The sequence below is a fragment of the Trichechus manatus genome, unplaced genomic scaffold (assembly GCF_000243295.1).
Source record: "Trichechus manatus latirostris isolate Lorelei unplaced genomic scaffold, TriManLat1.0 scaffold00001, whole genome shotgun sequence".
NCBI classification, from domain to species: domain Eukaryota; kingdom Metazoa; phylum Chordata; class Mammalia; order Sirenia; family Trichechidae; genus Trichechus; species Trichechus manatus.
The window spans coordinates 29416979-29439690 of record NW_004443937.1 but is presented as its reverse complement, the minus strand read 5'-3'; the positions used below and the strand labels follow the sequence as shown (position 1 = coordinate 29439690).

At 52.6% G+C, this 22712-nt stretch overlaps 1 protein-coding gene across 2 annotated transcripts in view; it reads right to left on the bottom strand.

Annotated features, from left to right (window-relative positions):
- The window catches only part of MAPKAPK3 (MAPK activated protein kinase 3), a 33496-nt gene that overhangs the window by 3317 nt on the left and 7467 nt on the right, over nt 1–22712 (bottom strand). Inside the window, exons 3-8 of one of the 2 annotated variants that reach the window (XM_004368575.3) lie at nt 5122–5261; nt 4428–4492; nt 3916–3995; nt 2059–2182; nt 810–885; nt 359–483 (exon numbers count right to left, since the gene is read on the bottom strand). In XM_004368575.3, the coding sequence (XP_004368632.1) occupies nt 359–483; nt 810–885; nt 2059–2182; nt 3916–3995; nt 4428–4492; nt 5122–5261 (610 nt within the window). The remainder of the gene's footprint in view (nt 1–358; nt 484–809; nt 886–2058; nt 2183–3915; nt 3996–4427; nt 4493–5121; nt 5262–22712) is intronic. The other variant, XM_023727062.1, reaches the window with a different exon arrangement.

The window sequence follows — 22712 nt, the reverse complement described above, 5'->3', positions numbered from 1 at the left end:
AAATTCCTGACCCAGAGAAACAGTGAGCTAACAGATGTTTATTGTTTTAAGCCACCAGTGTTCGGGGTAATTTGTTAAGCAGCAACAGATACTAACATGGGGCAGACCTGTCTGTGGTCCCCAGAGGGGAAAATATGAATGACAGATGAGAGTTAGAGGGGGTTTTGAGGAGGCAAGTTTTGTGTCCATTTGGCAGATATAGAAACTGAGGCTCAAAAGGTTAGATGACTTGCCTAGTCACACAGCTGGGAAGTAGGGAGCTAGGATTTGAACACAGGCCAGTTTGACGCCAAAATGGCGTCTCTCAGATTGGAGGCCAAGGGGGCCAGGTGGGCAGACTGGGCAGAGGTTTACTCACCATCGTCAGAGACCTCCGACCACTCAGGGTTGGGAAAGCTGTACTGACCCAGGCGGATTCTCCTTTTCATCCCTGGGGAGATGGCCTGGCCCGTGTTGGAATAGAAGGGCGGGAAGCCGCACAGGCTAGGGGAAGGTGGAGGTCGTTTGGCACAGTAGAGGGGAACAGTGCCAGGGCAGACCCTTTCTCCTCCCCAAGCCCTTGACCAGGGAGACAGGCAGACGGACACCCTGGCAATAATCCCAGCTCTTGGGACTCCCAGACACATCCCAGAAACACCATCTGCCTTTAGCAGGGGGAGCCCCTTGATAGGCAGCCTGAAAGGGGGGGTCCTGTGACCAGAGAAGGGTAGGCAAAACAAGGAATGACTCACTCAAGCCCCTCACCAAGAGTGTGTGGGGGCAGGTACTGAGGGTGTAGGGTGGGGGGGTGGGGCAGGGGTGGCACTCACAGAATGTACATGATGACCCCCAGGGACCACATGTCGCATGACTTGTCGTACTTCTCTGGACCCAGGACCTCAGGGGCTGCCAGAGCAGGGGGCAGAGAAAGGTTCTCAGTCCCAGGGGTCCTGGAGCCCAGGCAGAAGCCTGAGGCCTGGGCAAGGTAGGGAGCAGGTGCCCTGACTGGGGGATGGGGCCGAGCAGACTGGCGTCTGGCACCTTCTGGGAAGGCAGCATGTGTGTGAAGTGGAGGGAGGAAAAACAGCTCCCGCAAAAAACGAGCCCGCTTCCAGGCTAGGCTGTAAGGAGTGACAGCCCCCTAGCTCCTTTGGGCCCTCAGCTCCCCTGCCAGTCTCAGCCTTGTCACAGGAGGAGAGGAGGAGGCCACTCCAGGGTAAAGGTGGGGTCCTGCCAGAGGTGAGAAGGCAGCAGCCTAACAGCTGCCCCACCCTTGCTTCCCTGGGTCTCAAGAATGGAAGGGCAGGGGGCGGGGCTCCGAATTCCACTACAGAGCCACGAGGCCTTGGTCTTCCCATCTGAGCAATGAGCTGGGTAGGCTAGAAGATTTCTAAGTTAAAATACTACAAAATACACCCTGGCAAGCAAGATGCCATCTGAGCTGCCTCAGAGGCCTTCCTGCCCAATAAACAATCCTCAGGGAAGGCTTCCCCTGCAGGAGAAGAGTCCTCTGTAAAGCAAGTCATGGCCCCCGCCCCCCTAGGTAAGGGCACTTTCAGCAAGGACTTTTCCAGATCTGGGGGCTGCCCACTCGCAGGGGAGCAGGGAGCTTTTCCAGGAAGCGTGAGTATGTGCACACCCCAGACCCCATTCGTGTCCTGGCCTAAGGGACCCTGTCCCACAGGGCAGGTGGCTGGTGCCCTGTGTCCCTCTGATGTAGCAGGAAAGGCCTGCCCGCTTCCTGAATATGAATCCCAGGAAGATAAAAGCCAGAGAAAAACAACCGCAGTTGGGCTCCGTCCGAGCTGATGGCAGCCTTTTATCACGTATATATTTAGAGCTGCTGTGATGTCATTCAGCACACAGGCCACAGCCAGAATTTTCCTGGATCTATTTTCAAAAGCATAAGCTGAAGTTTGGGAGAATATTTTTGCAGCCTCCAGCCCCCCACCTCCGTGCAGAAAGAACTTCCCCCTCCCTCCTTGCTGGGCTTTAACCCTTTGGATTCTACAACCCACCAGCTGTCCCATACCACAGTGGTGTACAGCAGGGGTGGGGGAGTAGAAACCAAGGACTCACCCACATAATAGGGAGTGTAGCAGGGTGTCTGCAGGGCATTCTGGGTGGTTTCCTTGGCAAAGCCAAAGTCGGTGAGCTTGAGCACTGCGTCTGTCTCCTTGGATGTGTAGAGCAGGTTTTCGGGCTAGGCCAGGGAGAGAAAATGTTGGTTTGGAGTCAGGCACAGGGTGAAGGCAGAGGCCCAAGCTGATCTTCAGCTGGACTCCTCTACCACTGAATTCGGGAAGGTGCCAGGTTTATCTCTGGGGCTTGGCTGCCAACAGCGTGGGCCAAATATAGAAAAGACCACAGCGGCTAGGGGGTGATACCCCCATTCACAGAGGGGAAAGAAAGGCAGGTGTTCAGCCAAGGCTGTGCATGACTGAGTGCCACAGAGAGCCCAGGGGCAGGAACTTTTGATCCAGAGCTCATAAAGTTCCAGTGAAATGTCAGAATGAGGATGCTGGGAGAAGGCCAACTGCTCGTGAGCCTGTGTTGCCAAGCACATATCCTGCACCCAGCCCACGGATCTGCACGAGGTTGCTCGGGGAGAAGGCCTCCCTGCTCAAACTCCAGGAGCCATATAGAGCGGTTCTTCCTGGTCGCAGAACACAGAGAGGCCTAGGCCAAGAGGGTAGTTGGGAGGGCTGCGTGGAGGAGGCAGCCTTTAATGAATGGGTAGGACCTAGGACAATGGAGAGGAGCAGGAGGGACCCCCAAGCAGAGCTGGGGCGATAGGACGGGCATTGGCGGGAGCTCTGGTTTAGAGCCAGTGGAAGGTATTTATCAGGTCCTGTTCGAGATGGTCTGACCTTGGATTGGGAGGAAAACAGGGAAGTGGGTTTAGTCTATATAAGGGTCTCTCCTCTGCAGAAGATTTTTCTCCCCTTGGAGAAAAAAAGCCAAGGCCAAGGTAAAGCAAGAGTTCCAAAGATGAGTGTCTGATATCAAAGGATAGTTATGCAGGTTGGCAGTACTCAGCCAGAGGAAGGGCCTGATGCAGCAGCTGGGCCCCCAGCTCCCCTCTGCCCAGGTCTCAGAAGGAAAGAAGCCAAGGTAGGCGATGCTCCAGGCCTGGGGCAAAGGGCCCGGGAGGAACAGATTCTGCTCTGATGGTAGCTCACACACACACATGTGCGTGCACGTGCATGTGTACATGTAGATGTGTGGGGCTATCTCGGTTTGCATTTTATCCACCTGATCCTGATGACCCCTAAGGCCCATCCTGCCAGGATATAAAATTTGGAGAGCTGAGCCATCAGAACATCCCAAAAGCCCATCCACTGGAAGGGCAATCAACCCAGCAACTGGAACTGCCTCTGTTCCTTCCTCCAGTGCCCAGCAAGTGTCTTCTTTCCCTTAAAATGCTGGTATTAGGGGGTCTAATCTGTCAAAACTATAGCTGCTACTTCACAGAAGCCCCATGAGTGTCAGGCCTGACAAGCGCATGTACACAAAAATCCTTGCTGAAAGAATGAACAAACGAATGAATGAATCCCATTACAGTGTCTTACTAGCTGCACAGTCTTGGGCAAGTCACTTCGTCTCTCCAATTCCTCACCTGTAAAATGGGTAATGGCACCTAGCTCACAGGACCGGGTGAGGGTTAAGTGAGGTGCTCATCAGGGCATCTATTGGCTTGAGGTAGGCACTCAGTTAATCTTATTGCTGTTGAGACTACACAGTGTTTGAAGGAAACAAAGAGACTCACTTGGCTAGAACAGAATGAGTCCGCTGGAACCATGGGAGATGCGACTGCGAAGAGTTGTCTGAGCCAGGGGGCAGAGGTCTTGAATGCCAACCAAGGAACCTGGCCTTCATCCAGTGGGTGCTGGGAGCCATTAAGGGTTTTGGAGTGGGATGGTGCCAGCACCTTACCTTGACATCCCGGTGGGCAATGTTCCGGCTGTGCAGGAACTGGATGGCGGTTCCGATGTCCCGCATGATCCCTGCAGCCTCTGCAGAGGTGAAGCAGGGAGGGGGTCAGTGAGGCCAGTCAAAGGTCCGGCAGCCTGGGGTCCCCACGCTCCTATCACCCACCTTGGGCACACACTAGTGGGCCAGCACAAGTGGTGACAGCATTCCTGTCATCCAGGACTCCTGTCCTAGACCCCTATCTCAGTCACCCCCGTTTCCTCCAGGGTTGCTTCCAGCCCACCCAGACCTCCTTCCTCAGACCTGGGCTAACTGATCAGCACCAAGAGGCTTTGAGGCCTCCATCTCAAGGGAGTCCATCTCTGACAGTGTCACAGGCACACAGAACCCTCTCTTGTTCAGATGGGGAGACTGAGCTACAGAGAAGGACAGGCCTTGCTCAGCATCACTCAGTAACTCTGGTCCATCCCCCTCACCCCAAATCCCCCCACCCCGGTCCAGCTGCATGCACATACCTCTCTCAGTGAAAGCCTGGTCACCACGCTCCTGGATCCTGCTGAACAACTCTCCGCCTTCCATGCTGTGACAGAAGGTGATGGCAAGTGAGCAGGGTGGGGAGGTATCAGATATCCCTCGGGGAAAAGCCACAATCACCTTCCCTGGGTCTTGCAGAGCCTGGCACATGGTGGGCCCTCAGCTTAGGTGCATTGAAGGAACTCTTAGAACTGGGGGAGGGTGGGTGGGTTCAGGTGTTGAGGAAGACCGGAACTGAGAGCCACAGTGGTAGTAAGAGAAGCCCAGGGAGGAGGAGACCAGGCTCCTGGCTCCAGCCTCCAATCACCCAGCATCTGGCAAGGCCTGGGAGTGCAGACCCAGGCAGGAAGGAGAGGGGCTGTGTTGTGTCCCACTCTTCCCCAAATCTCCCCATCCTCAACATTCAGGGCTTGGTGGCCTTCCCTGATGGCTCTTCCAGTCACTCTTCACTAAGTGGAGATCACACCCAGGGAGACCATACTAGAGCCCTTGAGGGAATGCCTGTGGTCGGACCTACCATCCCAAGGCAGACTTTGAGTCACCCCTCTGTGACCTCAGGGTCTGGAGTGGCACCCAGAGCTGCTATCTCAAGAATAGAGAAGGCCTCTAGAAGGATGCTGGGAGCCTGGGGCCGCAGGGGCACCATGGGCGCTGCGGCAGGGCAGGCTGGCATACCATTCCATGACGATGAGGAGACAGCGCTTGCCATGATGCATGTTCTCGTACACGTCCAGAATGCGCACGATGTGCGGGCCGCCCGACGCCTGCCAGTGGTGGTCCACCTCCTGCCGGGCTTTGGGGCTGTCATACAGGAGCTATGGGTGGGTGGGCACAGAGAGACTCAGGCCCACAGCCCACCTCCCTGGCAGCCACTCAGACAGGGCCACTGTCCTGATTTTGCAGACGAGGATGCAGAAGCTCAGAGAGGCCTGTAACCTGCCCAAGGTTACACGGCTTATGAGGGAAAGAATGAGGATTCGCATCCAGGTTCCCCTGACTCATGGTCCAAGGGGCCTCTGGACCTGAGGGTCAGCCCCGGGCTCAAGCAACTTAGCAAGGCTCAGGGAGGCCCTGGGACGGGGCTGACAGCCTAGAAGGGCTCAGAGATCAAAGAAGCCCCTGCCTCTCTTCTGGGGGGCAGCAAGTGAAGTGAAAATTGAGTGGGTTTTACAGTCAAATCACACATCAGCTGTGGGACCCCTGGCCAGGGGCTGCATCCCTTGAGTCTCAGTTTCCTCATCTTTACAACGGGATGACATGGTTGTGACCAATATTGGAAGTCATGTGTATAAAGTACACAGGATGGCACCTGGCATATAGCAGGTCCTCAGCACCTCCCCTGTTACCCTCATACAGCGCCTCTGTGTGAAACAAAGCGGGGGGTACCAGAAAAGGCTACGGAAAGGGGTGGGACGTGCTGATGTGGAAATCTGCCCTATAGACGTCCCACTGGGACAGGAGAGCCGGAGCCTCGGGGAAGGCTTCCGGCAGGAGGGGTTGAGGCCTGCTGGGCCGCCTGCCCTGTACCCCTCAGTTCATCCCTCAACAGCTCATGGCTTCGAGGAACCCAGCCCAGAGTGGAGACAGTGCCGGCTGCACCCCTGAAGGAGCAAGGGTAATTAAGACTTCAGATTCTCTGACAGGGAGTGCAGGAATGAAACCGCTGCTGTGGAGAGAAGTGCTTCTAAAATGAGTTGCTTGGTCGTCACCTCTTGTGAGGCCCAATTAGTCCCCGAACTCCAAGGCAACTCCGCAGCCTCCCTGGGAACCACTGTATAGAGCTGGAACAACAATGCCATGCTCACTGCCAGGTGACCCAGCTGCCCAGGCTTGGTCCTCTTCCCATGCCTGCAGACCCTGGCACGCAGGGTGTAGACCCAGAGGTAGGGTCTGGAAGCAGGGAAAACCCTGGTCTAAAGGAAGATCTGGGTTTGGAACTGAATTACTACAATGACTCGGTGAGAGCTCAGGCAAACCCCTACCCCCACCCAAGGCCCAGGCACATTCTGTTTGCCAGGCGAGGAGGGCTGAGGACCGGGGTTGATGGCCAAGACCAGGGCTCTGATTAGCCCCATGCTCTCAGTAGCCACGGGACCCTGGGTTGCCTCTGGCCTTGGGTTTCCTCCTCTTCAGGATGGGGAGAACTGAGCCACTTCACTCAGGGCGCTGTGTGAAACAGACTCTGGGACCAAGCTCTCTAGGCAAAGGTGAACTGGGATGGTGTCTAAGAGAGGGGAGAAGAAAGCATGGCTTCTCCATGTCTGCTGTCCCCAGCTTTTCCTCCATCTCTGAAGCTTCTCGCCTCAGCTCTAGCCCGGGAGTTGGGGAGTGCAGGGAGCCAGAGGCGAAGTGAGCCCCTCTACCAGCTCTGGGGCAGGCCCCTGCTCCATTACCCAGGCCAGGATGTAGGGTGTGTGAAGGCTACTATGAGCAGACACTCCCCGCCTGAACACCACAGAGCCCTTGCTCATGCTGCCCCTGCCTCCCAGAACGCCTTTCAGTTCCATGCCCACAAAGCTCTCCAGTACCACCAGCTGCTTGTCCCACAGTGCTGGGGCAGGGGGCTCAGTCACCCTACTCAGCCCACCCAGACAACGTCCCAAGGTGGCTCTAGCCAGGAGTGCCCTAGTCCTCAGCCCACAAGACCCGAAGATACACCCTCCTCCCTCCCTGCTCTGCCTTCTCTGCACCCCTTCCCTGCTTTGCCTCCTAGGTCTCCCCCCACCTTCACTACCTCCGCCCCAGCCTGACCTGACCATCTCCTGTCAGGGCCCCAGCTGGCTCCTGGAGCGCCCCCATCCTACAGCCCCTGGTGTCTCACCCCCATGCCAGCATCCTCTCTCTTGTCTCATAAAACCCCAAGCACGTAGCCAGAATGCTTTTAGTGGTGTCCTCAGCCCCCACCTCTCCCGCTCTGAGCCTCATCCAGGTACGGCCACAGACCACCCCCTCCCCGACTCGGAAGATCTCCCCACTATCTTCCAGATAAAGGCCACCTCCACCTCCCTGGGCTAGAGGCCTGTCTTCCTCTCTCGCCTCATTTCCAACTACTCCTGGCCCCCAAAACCTTTTCATTCTGGCCAGAATGATCTACCTGTTATTCCCAAACAGGCCTTGTTCTCACAAGACCCTTTGCCAAGGCCTGTGCTTGTCTCTCTGCCACATGCACTCTTGTCCCGAATCTCTGGGCTCAGTTCAAATGTCTCCTCCTCTGGAAAGTCCTCCCAGCACCTCCTCCAAGTCGGCTTTCGTCTCTGTCCCTCCCACCAGGCTGGGAGCATCGCAAAGCAGGTGGAGCTGACCTGAGTTGGAGCCTCTCGCTGCCTCCCGCCCCAATCAGCCCATATTTAGGAACTCATTTTCCACAGAGATTAAAATAGTCCTTCCCCAAGTGCCAAGGCCCTAAAATAGGCAGAGGGGCAGGGAGAGGGCTGTCCCCAGAAAACAAGATAAATGTCCCACTGACCTCACTGCAGGGGAGACCACAGGGGCCAGAGCCCAGCTAAGGAGCAAGATCCCCAACCTTGCCCTGGCCTAGCTGCCAAGGAAATGCCCTGGGCCATCACCCCTGACTCCTAAGGTTAACCTCGGATATAGCCCCAAACCTGTCAGAGCCTCAGTTTCCTCATCCTTCTTCCCAGTGGCTATAGCCTTCTCATCCTCCAGGACTCCCCTCGATGTTACCTCCTCTCAAAGCCTTCCCAGACCACCCATCTAAAGTGGACCTCAGGGGTCCCTCGCTCACCCCCCTTTATTCTTCCTTATCTGCATGCTTTGTCTACTGAGGTATAATTTACATACAGTAAAATGCACAGGTCTCAAGAGTCCAGTTCAATGGGTATTGACAACCACACCCACCCCGTGACAACCCACACCCCCATCAAGACCCAGAACGTTTCCAGCTCCCCAAAGCTCCCCTGTCATCTCCCTTTTTACATCCTATGCAGCACTTGCTTACAACCTACAATTAGCTTGTTCCTTTGATAACTCTTAGAACAGACACACCCACGGCTACTGCACTTACAGTGTGCCCAGCTCCGTTCTCAGCACTTTACAACTATCGGGAGGAAGGGAATTCATTATTGCCATTTTTCAGATGACAAACCGAGGCACAGAGAGGGAAGTAACTGGCCCCCGACCCAAGAGCAGATTATCCAGTAGCCAAGGTAAGCACGGTGCTTACCTTGCTTACCAGATCATCTGCAGTGAACAATTTCACATTTTTTCTCCACATCAAAGATTCTGCTTCTAGGTATGGCTGGCATCTGCCTCTCTTCTAATCCCATAGCACCTTCCTACAGAATCAAACTCTTTTCAAATCTGCAACCCCTGACAGGGGCGGACGACTCAGTAACCAAGGTAAGCACGGGTTTACCTTGCTTACTGGGTAATCCAACCCTGCCCAGACCACACAGCTGTTCTCCAGCCAGGCCAGCACCACGCTGTCTCCCTTATCAGACTGTGGGCCCACCAGGGCAGGGCCAAGTCTCCCTGGTCACTGCTGGGTCCCAGTGTCTACACGGGGCCTGGCACAGAGCACTGGCTCGGTGATATTTACAGATTTAATGAACAAATCTATAAAGTGGGGGTGAGGGGAAGAACTCTCCATAAGTCATTATGAGGACAAAATAAGATTAAATTGAAGAGGCCCCAAAGAGGCTCAACAAATGGAAGGCATGACAACCTGGCCAAACTTGCTCCCCACTGCCCAGGGGCAGACTGCACCTTACCCACCCTCTGTGGTGAACCAGATTTTACCTCCTCTTCCAGGAAGCCCATCCTGACTGCTCCAGCCATGAGGCTACTGCTACAAGCTGGCCTAACTCATGTAGGTACATGACACTTGACACTACACTGTGTCCCCTGAACATGAGCCCCATCTTCCCAGGCATGGGAATGAGCACAGGGTCAGGAGGCAGGAGGCCCAGATTCTAATCTCATTCTCAGTACAACCTTGGGCCAGTCCCTTTGCCTTTCTGGGCCTCTGTTTCCCGAAGGTTAAGCTTCAGGTCGTGGGCTAGAAGGAGGCAGGCACATAACCGGGACCCCTGGACAGGGGCTCCTTGCTCCTAGCCCCACTCCCACATTACCTCCCTACAAGAAGAAGCCAATGGGTCTCCACGAACCTGCATCTGCATGCCTGTGCCCACTGGGGGCTACTTGGAATGGGCAATGGTGTCTCAGTCCCCAGTAACAGCTGAGAGGATAGGGAGATGGGGGGGCCTTCTGCCAACCCAACAGACCCCCACCCTTGCTTCATTTCCATCCTGTGTTCTCTTGGCCCCCCTAAGGTCCACCAAAGCTGAAGGGTCTGTGATGGCACTTGGGCAGCTCCACGGCTCCAGCCTATGCCTAACAGATACCCCCCCCAACACACACATCCATGGGGTGGGACTCTGGCCCTTGTGAGAGGGGCTCCCGGCTATACTTAAGGTGTGGGGCCCAACTGAAGCTCAACAAGCACGGAATTTGAGATGACATTTCCTTGAACAAACGACTCTTCTTTGGCCTCAGGCTTTGTTGGGGTGGTTTCCACCTCTCCCTTCTCCCCTCACTGTCCTTTGTCAAATTCCCCTAGAGCCAGCAACTAGACGGCTAAGGCTCGTGCTGATTCCACCAGCCAGTGAGCCCCAGCAAAGGCTGAGGGTGGAGGGGCCTGTACCCCTCACAGATACCTGCACGGGACCCTCCAGCATCACCAGGTGGAATGGAGGCCTCAAACCAAACCAGATCTCCCTGGCCACCTCCATGCTGTGTCCCTTCTGTCCCAGGCTTTGTCCCTCAGGTGTAAACCCAAGGACAGGGTTTCCACGTGGGTGGAGGAATTCTTAGTTCCAGAGTTGGGAAAACAATGAAAGCATCTGCTTATATGGAAAACAATTTGCTGTTTACAAAACACTCTCCTCTTCCTTATCTCATGGGAATGCTAGGTGCCACCCTGTGAGGCAAGCAGGGCAGGACCATCAGCGCCAATTTACAGATGAGGAAACAGAGGCTCAAGGGGATGAAGTCATTGCCCTGGGGCAACGGGCTAGAGTATGGCAAGGCTGGTACAGAGAGAAGAACCGGGGTTTTGAGAGAACAACCAGACAACCCCTCCATGAGGGGAAGTGAGAAGCGGGCTGGCCCCAAGCCAGAAAGGCGCTGGCCAAAACCACAGCTTACACAAGACTCGGGAAACTTGTTCTGAAATAAATGTGTGCATGGGTGCATGGGTGCGTGCATGTGAAGAGATATGTGGGTGTGGGAGGGTGTAGGGGTGTGGGGATGTGTAGGAGTGCATGGGAGTGTGCACGGATGTGGGGGTGGGGAATAAAGGTGAAGGACTGGGGGAGAGGTGGGCACATGGGTGTGCACGTGTCTAAAGTCTCTATGATATGGACTCTGAACTCGCAGAGAACGGGACCCATCCATCTATCTATTCATTCATTCAATAGTTCTTATTTCTCCAACATGCCTAGTAGAAAGCTAGGAACAGAGACATGCCCAAGAAAGACTGAAGGCTTGCTGCCACAACTCAACCTGTGATAGCCTTGGCCAAGCAGGGGACCAAGCCTGGACACTTCCTCTCCCACTGAGGCCTCATCTCTGCTGCAGGGCCCAACACCTCTCATTGCCCAGAGCTGGAAATGCATTCTGTCTTCATTCCTAGAGCACCACACAGGGCTGGGATGTCTGCAGAGACTCTGTAAAGACACAGCCTTAGGAACCAGCCCCAGTACCCTTTTCCAGCCACCTCCCAGTCCAAAAAAGGCCACCTATCCAGGCTGTATGCCCACCCACACATCCAGGGTCCATGTCTAGGCTCTTCTCAAGTAAGTGTTCACAGGATCCCCTATCTGTCTCTCGCACACAGGAGGGACAAAGGTCACCAGCCTGGACAAGCAGCCTTCCCCAGTGCCATTCTCCTGCCCTTCCTCCCAGCTCTGGCCAAGCTGCTCTGTGGCCTCAGCCGGAACACCCACTCATTCCGGGGAAAGAGAACTGGCTTGCAATCTCTCCCATCAGTGAGGCAGTAGCAAATTAAGAAGCTGAAATTCTGGATTTCATGGCCACTCACAAACCCCAGAGGCATTAGCCCTACAGGAAAGGGAACCTCCTGGAAGCCAGGAATCCACTTCTTCCCACCACCCCTGTGGGGCACACCAAGTGCCATTGTTTCCACATGCCCTGCTATTGACAACAGGATTTCAAGTATTTTATAATTCCAAGGTATGACAGAAACCAAATAAAACAAAAACATCAGATTCTCATAGAATGAAGAGAAAAATAAAATGTACCAGAACCCATGTGAATTCATAACTAGAAATGAGGACAAATTTTCATTCTGAGCTTCCTGGCAGTATTGGCAAAGAAGGAAACCATGTAGGCTCTGCTGCTTTTATCACCCCGTGAAGAGAAGCACAGACGTTCCTTGAACCTTTCCAAGACCAAATTCTAAAAAAAAATTAGCATCACATCCTATACGAAGGGAAAGTGTAAGCTTTTGGTAACACATTCAACAGTAGTTTTGTAAAAGATACAGAAAGATTCAAATGAATATATCTAAATGGATTCCCACATAAAGACTGAGGCTAGTTTGTGGTCAGCCGGGACTGCTAAGATAACTTCACCAGGCCCTTTGCTTTTTGGGGATTCTAGCTTTGTTTCATGCCAGAGGATGGAGAGGAGAGAGTCAGGAAGGGCTAAGTCCCTCCAACATCTTCTCACCCACCTCAAGGATCTCACCCCAGCCTCAGGTAAGGATGAGCTGGAATGCTGACGAGCTGCCATTTCCGGGCTGTAGATTAAACTGCGGTGCACACGCTCGAGGCCGAACACTCAGGCAGCAGAAACGAACAAAATGTTATAGGAAAATTTAGGTTTCCACTCATGTATTTTCAAGGTGGGGCCCCCTCTGTTCTCTACAGAGAAAGGCTAGGGGTAGGAAAAAGCATTTTGAACCTACCATACACCCCTCCTTGACAAGAGGTTTCTACTCAGCCATCTCCAAGATGCCTCCTGGCACTCAGTTCTGTGATATTGAGGGCTGTTTTGCCATGGGGACACATTTCTAGTTTTTAAGTGATGGGAAGAGCAGGATTCATTGAACAGGTGGTGAGAACACCCTGCCTTGTGCTGTCAGCACCTGTGAGCGTTATTAACACGCTTTGCCCTGGCCAGCCAGTGTGACCCTGGCTCTGCCCACTTACAGCTTGGGCTGCAGCCTCAGCCTCTGCTTTCGGGGTAGATGTCTGGAGCAGGATGGTGTGGACTGACCCTGAGTTCAGGGTTCAGGAGCTGGTATTTGTTTCTCAAGGTCTCAGCGTCCTTCCTTATAAAGTTAGAGTCCCCCCCTGCCCCCTTGCTCTCCTCCCTGCGAAGGCACCAGTGCTATTTGGAGAGCTGCCGGTGGTGTCAAATCTAACTTTTTAGCCACAGGTTCAAATTAGAGACTCAGACACGTGCCATTATTCTCTCCCACACTCATTTCCCCAGCTTTCATAGCTCATTAAGAAAGCTAATGGAACCAACTTTGCAGCTATGGCTTAGTTGGCCTCACGCCAGATCAGAGCTCGCTTCATTAAGTCCTGACTGTGTCCTGTCCTCCGTCTCACCCTGCCCATGTACCTCTCCTCTGAGGCTCAGTTCCAGGGAGGTCGGTTCATGTGAAGCCACTGATCCCAATGCCGGGCCCCAGCTGCATGCTCAGGGACTGATGGAGTCAGGTCAGTGATGGAGCCACCCCTTCATAACAACCATCTCTCTCTCCCTGTGCTCAGCCACTGCTGTGCCAGCCTCGGAGCTTGGTCACAGATGACACCTCATACAGTGCGTGCCACATCCCGAGAAGAACCAGCATCATCCTTTTCACTATGGGAAAATTGTAGCTCTGAGAGGTTAAGTGGCTTGCCCATCGTCACACAGCTAGGTGGTGAAAGCTGAGACTTGAATCCTGAGACCTGAACCTGTCAGCTCCTAGGCAGTGGGGACCATGCAGACAGCTAGTGTCATGGATTGAATTGTGTCCCCCAAAAATATCTGTCAACTTAGCTGGGTCATGATTCCCAGTATTGTATGACTGTGTACCATTTTGTAATCTGATGTGATTTCCTTACTATGATTGTAGTAAGATGGATTAGCGGCGGTTATACTGATGAGGTCTACAAGATGAGATAGTATATCTTAAGCCAATCTCTACTGAGATATAAAGGAGAGAAGTGAGTAGAGACACAGGGGGATGTCATAACACCAAGAAAGCAGTGCTGGGAGCAGAGTGCATCCTTTGGACCTGAGGTTCCTGTGCTGAGATGCTCCCAGACCAACGGAAGACTGATGTATCACAAGGACCTTCCTCCAGAGCCAACAGAGAGAGAGCCTTCCTCTGGAGCTGATGCCTTGAATGTGGACTTACAGCCTACCAGACTGTGAAAGAATAAATTTCTCTTTGTTAAAAGCCATCCACTTGTGGTATTTCTGTTGTAGCAGCACTAGATTACTAAGACAGCTACTTTGCCCCTTTTCCACACAGCCGTGCAGCTCGGTGGTGGATGCTCACTCCCACAACACTGGCCTGGGGAAAACAAACTGGGAAGGCAAAGCAGCTCCTCCCTGGAGCCTGACCCCAAACCCTTGGTTGTTACTGTAACAATGGTGGATACTCAGAGCCCCTGCCGTGCGGTGTGCCAAGTATGTGAGTCCCATTAGCTCTTACCCTTCAACAACCACATCATCAAGTGCCATTTTCAGCTAAGGACACTGAGGCTCAGGGAGATTTTGTGGCTTCCCAAGGTCACATGGTTTACACATGGCTACCTCCGAGTCTGGGAGTCCTTTGGGAGCCAGAATTCAAGCCTCGTCTCCACGGAGTCCTGCCTATTTTACAGATCTCTTCCCAACTCTGCCCAAGGGCCACGACCAGGGCTGGGGCTGGAAGTGTTGCCACAGGGACTCTGCCCACAAGGATTATGGGATCTATGGATGAGTTACTGCCAGTTGGGACACCTGACGGGAATGCAGGCCTCGGGTAACTGGTCCTGACTCCTTTCCTTCCCTTCTTTCCAGAGCCGGAACCTGGCAGAGCAGACAAAATGGGGACGGGCAGTCCCTCCCAGGGGAACCCACATGCATGGAGGACTTCCAAACAGTTGCTACCCTTCCAGGCCAAGACCAAGGGCGCCCAACGGGGATAGCTGACAGGCTGGGAACCTCTCCAACCACCTCCCGCTAGCGTCCTGGGAGGGGAGGGAATGGCTGAGTCTCTAAGCTCGACATTATCCCAGGAAGTTCCGCCGACAGGACGGTCATCACACATTTTGAACTTGTCAAGTCTCAGGAAAACAAGAATCCTCCAGCTCATGAAATTTTGATGGCCTCAGTTTGTCTGCTTCCCACCAGTAGTCAACAACCTGAAAACAAAGGCAGAAGTACCTGGCCTGGGGGTGGGGGCGTCCAGAAGAAGGGAGCTGAGCTGGGCCCCAAGGCAGGAAAGTGGAGGGACAGCAGGAACAGGAATGCTAAGTGGGGCAGGTCATGAGGAGGTCATGACGATGAAATGAGAACATGCATGTAGAGCTCATGTTAGCACAGCTTCGAGCACATACTGTGCCCTTAGCAGGGACTGCTGCTTCACAGGTGGAAACGGGCTTCAAGGTTTGCTTGGGGATTCCTAGCTCCAGATTCCACTGGGTCTTGCCCTGAGGTTGCCTTACACTCTTCCTCTCCTTGCTCTCCAGAACTCAGGGATATCCAGGTGCAGCCTCTGGGACCTGGGGGCAGACATCCTCCAACCCAGGTGGTCACAAGGAATCGTCTCAGATCCTGAGAGGGGCCAGGCCGGCTTCTCAAAGGTGGACTGAGAATCAAGAGTCTATGGATTTTTAGATGGTAGACACTTGTTATTTTTGGTGATGGGAAAAGTAACACCAAATGTAGGTGAAATGGGCAAGGTAAATGATGTCACTAAGAAGTACACGCACATACATACATATACAAAAGGATATTTTTTGGTAAATGCTAGAACATATATAATTTTGTAGCAACAACCAAAAAATATATGTGTGGTTACATCTGCATCTACATATGCGTATACGTGTATATGTATGTATATGTGTGCATATACACCTGCATATATATATATGGAAGGAGAGATATTGTTGCTGATATCAGATGGATCTTGGCTGAAAGCAGAGAATACCAGAAAGGTGTTTACTTGTGTTTTATTGACTATGCAAAGGCATTCGACTGTGTGGATCATAACAAATTATGGATAACATTGTGAAGAACGGGAATTCCAGAACACTTGATTGTTCTCATGAGGAACCTATATATAGATCAAGAGGCAGTTGTTCAAATAAAACTAGGGGATACTACATGGTTTAAAATCAGGAAACGTGTGCATCAGGGTTGTATCCTTTCACCATACTTATTCAATCTGCATGCTGAGCAAATAATCCGAGAAACCGGACTATATGAAGAAAGAATAACATGGCATCAAGACTGGAGGAAGACTCATTAACAACCTGCAATATACAGGTGACACAACCTTGTTTGCTGAAAGTGAAGAGGACTTAAAGCACTTACTGAAGAAGATCAAAGACTACAGCCTCCAGTATGAATTATACCTCAGCATAAAGAAAACAAAAATCCTCACAACGGGACCAATAAGCAACATCATGACAAATGGAGAAAAGTTTGAAGTTGTCAAGGATTTGATTTTTCTTGGATCCACAATCAACACTCATGGAAGCAGCAGTCAAGAAATCAAACAATGTATTGCATTGGCAAATCTGCTGCAAAAGACCTCTTTAAAGTGTTAAAAAGCAAAGATGTCACTCTGAGGACTAAGGTGCACCCGACCCAAGCCATAGTATTTTCAATCACCTCATGTGTATGCAAAAGCTGGACAATTAATAAGGAAGACTGAAGAAGAACTGATGCCTTTGAATTATGGTGTTGGCGAAGAATACTGAATATACCATGGACTGCCAGAAGAAGGAACAAATCTGTTTTGGAAGTAGTACAGCCAGAATGTTCCTTACAAGTGAGGATGGTGAGACTTCATCTTATATACTTTGGACATGTTATCAGGAGGAACCAGTCCCTGGAGAAGGACATCATGCTTGGTAAAGCAGACGGTTAGTGAAAAAGAGGAAGACCCTCAATGAGATGGATTGACACAGCAGCTGCAACAATGGGCTCAAACATAGCAACAATGGCGAGGATGGTGGAAGACTGGGCAGTGTTTCGTCCTGTTGTACATAGGGTTGCTATGAGTCAGCACTAACTCAACAGCACCTAACAACAACAACATATGTACATATATATAGATGTGTACGTATGTATGTATTTTCACATATACAATAAAGCACACAGGAGCACAGTTACAGGTATTTCTCAGACATAATCAAACATCTCGCAAGGTGGGTTTTCTGGGTTTGAAGCCCTAGGACCATAGTCTCTCGGACAACTCGGTCAACTGGCACAATATAGTTCGCAAAGTTTACGTTCTACACCCTAGTTTGGTGAGTAGTGTGTGGGGTCTTAAAAGCTTTTGAGAGGCCATCTAAGATACAACACCATTGGTCTCTTCTCATCTGGAGCAAAAGACAAAGAAGGAAACCAAAGACAAAGAGAAAATAACTAGTCTACACGACTAACAGTATACACAAACCACAGCCTCGTCTACCCTGAGACCAGAAGAACTAGATGGTGCCCGGGTACCACCAATGACCGTTCTAATCAGGGCCACAATAGATGGATCCTGATAGAAGGGGAGAAAAATGTGAAACAGAACTAAATTCTTAAAAAGTCCAGACTTACTGGACCAGTTGAGACTAGAAGATTCCCTGAAACTATCATCCTGAGATACTCCATAAACTTTGAACTGAAACTACCTCCTGAGGTCACCTTTTAGCTAAACAACAGATTGGCTTATAAAATAAAGACTGTTACCAGTGAGTACCATACACCTTCAAAAAATCGTCTATATGAGACCAAACAGCCAACAATTACTTTAAAGCAAAGATGAAAGGGTAAGGGGACAGGGAAACCAGATTACTGGAAGTGAAACATCCACAAGGAAATTTAAGAGAATGTTAACACATTGTGAACAATGTAACCAATGTCTCTGAACAATTTGTGTAGTAATTGTTAAATGGGAACCTAATTTGCTGTGTAAACTTTCACCAAAAACACAAAAAAATATTAGTTAAAAAATAACTAAATAAACGAGTCTATGGATCCTACTTTGCTGTGGAAGGCTCAGTGAGGAGGGGGCAGATCCTCCAGGGATGGGAGAGGGCAGCCTGAGAACTGTCGATCTCAGAGGGGTGGGAAGCAGGGCTGAAAGCTGGGGGCCCAAGCCAGGGAACGAACCCAGCTCTCAGCTTCGCCAGATGGGGGTGGTGCACATCCTCTACTTCTCCACGGCAGCCCCCGTTCCCCCAGGTGGCAGACATCATTTTCACCCCCTGAGTCCATGAATCCTTTGGAGCAGTGTCCTCTTCTGCAAGGTGTGTGACCCTGGGCTGGATGCTTAACCTCCCTAAGCCCCAGCTCTCCCCATCTGTGAAATGGGTGTGTGCTCTCTTTCCACATGGTGGGGGCGAGGGGGGGGCGGCTGGGACCATCAGCACTGTTTTACAGGGAGCTATCACCTCCCCCCTCTCCCCAGGATTATACGGCAAGTCAGTGGCAGGATCAGAACTCCCCTTTCCCCCATAGGTGCTAGATCCCAGCATCTCCCCCATCTGCTCACGCCTTCCTGCAGCGGGTGGGAGATGCCACACAGACCCCTTGTGAGCTCCCTGAGCGTGTAATCAGAGGGTCTGGGTTCTATTATCACCCCCGAACATCTCAGAGGGAAAAAAGATTTTTATGTCAAAAGCAGCTACATAATTTGTGAAACCTTACCCTGGTTCTACTTCTTCTATGACAGTATAAAAATAGGACACTTTCAACTCACAAAAAAAAGACCAGATTTACTGGCCTAAAGGAAACTGGAGAAACCTCAAGAGTATGGCCCCCAGACACCCTTTCAGCTCAGTGGTGAAGTTAACCTCCGAGGTTCACTGTTCAGCCTGGGAGTGGACAGCCCCGTAAAACCAAATGAGACTAACGAGGTACAGGAGTCCAGTGACAAGCGCCAGAAGGCAGAAGGGGACAAGGAAGCTGGTGATAGGGAACCCAAGGCTGAGTACGGATATTGTTGATGTGCTGTGAGATAGTTAACCATTGTCATAGGGCAACATTTGTAGTAACTGTTAAATGAGAAACTATTTTGTTCTGTAAGCCTTCATCTTAAGTGAGAAAAACAGCACAACTGGAAGAGCGCAGTCAATGTCACTGAACTGTGTACGTAGAAATTTTTGAAATCGTCTTATCTTTGGCTATGTGTATTTTCACCAAAAAAAAAAAGGTTGAGAAGTTAGAGGCTTAATATGTTGTGGGGTTGTTAACCAATGTCATAAAACAACATGTGTACTACTGTTTCATGAGAAACTATTTGTTCTGTAAACCTTCACCTGAAGTACAATAAAATACAAAAAGAAAAAGAAAAAAAATAGGACACTTTCATCATAACATTGGAAAATTTTAGGAAACACAAGTGCTTTGTTCTAATCTCAGAAATAGTGTCCCTTCAATGATTCCTCCTCATGCAGAGACCCCACCTCAGCCACAGCTCTTGCACCCCCCAACTTACCAGCTGTGCCAGAGTGGCACCTACGTAGCCGGCACAGGGCTACAGAGGGCAGTGACCACCCTCCCTGAGCAGGGGGTGACGGGGCAGGTGAGACCATGCCCAGGTTACCCTTGCTGAGGCACCCAGCACCCAGTGGGCCATGTCTGCAGCCAGCTCGGGAGAGACAGGACCCAGCACCCTCTAGCTCTCAGAAGAATGATAGAGCTGGTCTCCCCCCACCGCAGGAGATGTCACAGAGATAAGAGAGGAATAAGAAGGGGGGGTTGGGGGATGGGCTGGACCACCACCAGAGACACAGTGCAGATACCCTAGGGGAGGCCTTCCCCCCTCCTCCCCACAGGCCTGCCCTTCCGAGCCAACATCACGCCTGCTCAGCATCTCTCCAACTTTCGTCTGCTTCATGCACGTCTCTGCATCTCCCCACACTGGCCAGCCAAGCACAAGCAGCCCTCACTCCACTCAGGCTCCTCCCGGGGCTGCCTGGGGCACTGGCTCTCCAGGCTTCCAGCCTCCCTTGGCCCCTGGACTCTGTCTCCTTGTTTCTGTTCAGCCAGAGGGCTCCTGAGGCCCCGACACCCCACCAGCTGCTGGAAGACTTTCCTATCTCTGATCATGCCATAGTGCCATGGTCACAGGAAGAGCCAGGGCGGGGGGCGGGGAGCAGACCCAGGGTGGTGCTCCTGACAGCGCTGAGGGACACCCTGTTGTGGGAATGGTCTTCCTAGCGTGAGGACGCACCCTGGTACCAGCTTAGCCTGACTGAAGGATTTAACTGGGCCATGCATGGAGTAGGGTGGGAGGGGTCCTCAAACCTGAGCCATAACTCCAGAGCTCCTGTCCCTAGTGGAAAACAGACCCTGCTGGGGGCATCATCACGGCTGACTGCTCCCCTGGCAACACCATTCACTGGCTGGCCTGAGACAGGCATCTCGGGACACCCCCTGGCCAGTCTTCATCTACCTGCTTCCCTGGCACTGACCACCAAAATGGTCTTCATAGCCAGAAAGGAGGACTTATTACGCAGCGTGCCCAGCCCCTCATTTTACTGATGGGCAGATTGTGGCCTGAGAGAGAGGCCCAGCTCCTGATCCATGGCTGAGCCTGGCACACAAGGAAGGGTGGCTGTGGGCCAGGGCTTGGCCACCACCCAGGCCTGGTTTCCAGCCCAGCCTGGGCACGTCCCTGAGTAAGTGACTCTGTCTTTCTGAACCTCGGTCTCTGTATCATGGCATGGGGCGATAACACCCTGTTGTCAGATTCTCCTGTGTTTGTGCTTAACACATAGGAAACGTTCAGTAAGGAGGCGTGCCTGTCCCTGCCCCGCCACCTCGCTGCCTGCTGGAGAGCACCTGTCTGTCCCTCTGCTACGTCCTATGTTGGGGGAGCATCTCTGGAGCAAGCCATCCACCCCTCATGGAGGCTGACGCCTTAGGAATGGGGCAACAGGTGTGACAAGTCACGGCCCTGGCCCCTCACACCCCTGAAAATTGTCTCTGAGCGGTACTGAGGTGAGGAGGTCAGGCGCGGAGTCTGGTGCAGGGTGCAGGGTGCAGGGTGCAAGCTAGAATCAGCTGTTCTCAGGTGCTCAACCCAGCCAGTGCAGGGGCAACTCACCCAAAATGGATGCAGCTTGCACCTCATGTCTAGAGCCCTCCCAGTCCCTCCACAGGCTCCTCTAGCTGGCTCTGCGGCTCCGGCTCAGTTCATACCCAGGCCCCTCCCCCTCGCCCGACCACAGCCAAGGAACCCTTGGGAGTCATAATGCCCCTGGTCCCACACTTATGTCCTAAGCAAACAGGCTACTGGGCCATAAAAGACGACTGAACAGCAGGGGCCAAAGCCCAAGACGACTTCCTACCCTCCACAGGGGGATGTCTTGGGTTACAGCTGGGCCCGGATGCACCTGACTCCTCTGTTCAGGCTGCCAAGGCCACCTGCGCCTGGTCAAGGCTGGCAGCAGGAGGGGAAACTGTGAGGTCTATGGGCACAGCCAGGCACTCCTGTCCCACCCCCACCCTACCCTCTGGGGGAAGCTTGCAGGCTGGCAAGGGTAAATCCTCAGCAGCTGACCTGGCCTTCGGCTGTCCTTGCCAGTCCTCAGCCTGCCCAGCTGCAGACAAGAGGCCCAGCAGTGCCTGGAACACATGGGACAGGCAGAGAGTGGCCAGGCCCGGGAGAGGAGGGACTAACAAAAGTGGGAGAACTAGCCTTGGGCAGGACGAAACGAGAGAAATAAGGCAGGTGAGAAAGATAGAAAGAGCGCCATGAAGAGAACGCAGCAAGGACAAAGCCCTAGTCTAAAGAAAAAGGCAACCCTAACACTAAACCCAGATCAGAGACAAAATCAATATTCGTGGTGTCTCTGGCCTGTCCACTGCTGAAAAGGCCTCCTGAGGCCCCTTGTTCCACCAAAGAGGTGCCTCGTATTCCCGCACTAAGTGCAACCCCCACTGTTCCCACACAACCGATTTTCATCATAATTACAAACGACTTAATCCACTTAGTTCCAAAAGGGTGGGAGGGTGGAGAAGGGTCCAGAACAGAGCTCCCTTCACATCACTCCCTCCTGGTCCACCAGGGCTTGCTTCCCCAGGCACAGGGTCCTGGACTTGGAGCCGCCTTGGGGGCCTGGCAGCCAAACCCTCTTTGAAATCCACCGTGGACCCACCTGGCCCAGCCAAGCCAGCATGGAGGTAACCACCTTGGATCTGAGGAGAAGTCAGGGAATGCTGGCTGAGATTTGCTCTCTGTCCTGGCCTCCTGCTGTGGTCCCCTGTGCTGGCAGTGGCGGTAGCTGCCAATGGCGATGGTAGCTGCATGTCAGACAAGCCCCAACCTACTGTCCAACCTCCCACCAACCCAAGTGAGGCCTTGTGGAGGCCAATAATGTGCCACAAACAACGCACCTAGGCCACCCCAAACCAGACCTCCCCCAAGCAGATGTCTGCTAGCCTGTGCTGTCTCACAGCATGAACAACAGGAGTAGTTACAGCCACCAAGGTCGAATCTTGCTCCCCATCATGTGCTCAAACCCGGGGTTCAACTGCCCCACAAAGATGATGATTTGCAAACGATTCTGAAACTGCCTCTTATCCACAGTCCAAAAAAAAAAAACAAAAACCCGTTGCTGTCCAGTCGATTCCTACCTATAATCACCCTACAGGACAGAGTAGAACTACCCGATAGGATTTCCAAGGAGTGGCTGGTGGATTCGAACTGCTGACCTTTTGGTTAGCAGCCGAGCTCTTAACCACTGTGCCACTGGGGCTCCTATCCAAGGTCACCTGGGGAGAAAGAAAGTGGCAGAATGGAATTCAGGCCCAGAATCCTGCTCCTCCCTCCACCCCAGGTAGCCTCTCATACGGGGCTACAAAAGGTCTCCAACAGAGGGAGCAAGGGCAGCAGAACCACTGTTTTCCTGGGAAAACACCAGTGCCCACGGGAGCTCGGTCTCGCCAACATGAAAGCAGAGAGCCACCTATCCAGGAGATGCATGGTCTGTGCTCTTACCAGACACAGGTGTGCTCGGAATGCCTCCCTCACCTGAAAATGACCACTGTCCTCAGCTCTTGCTGTGGCTGTG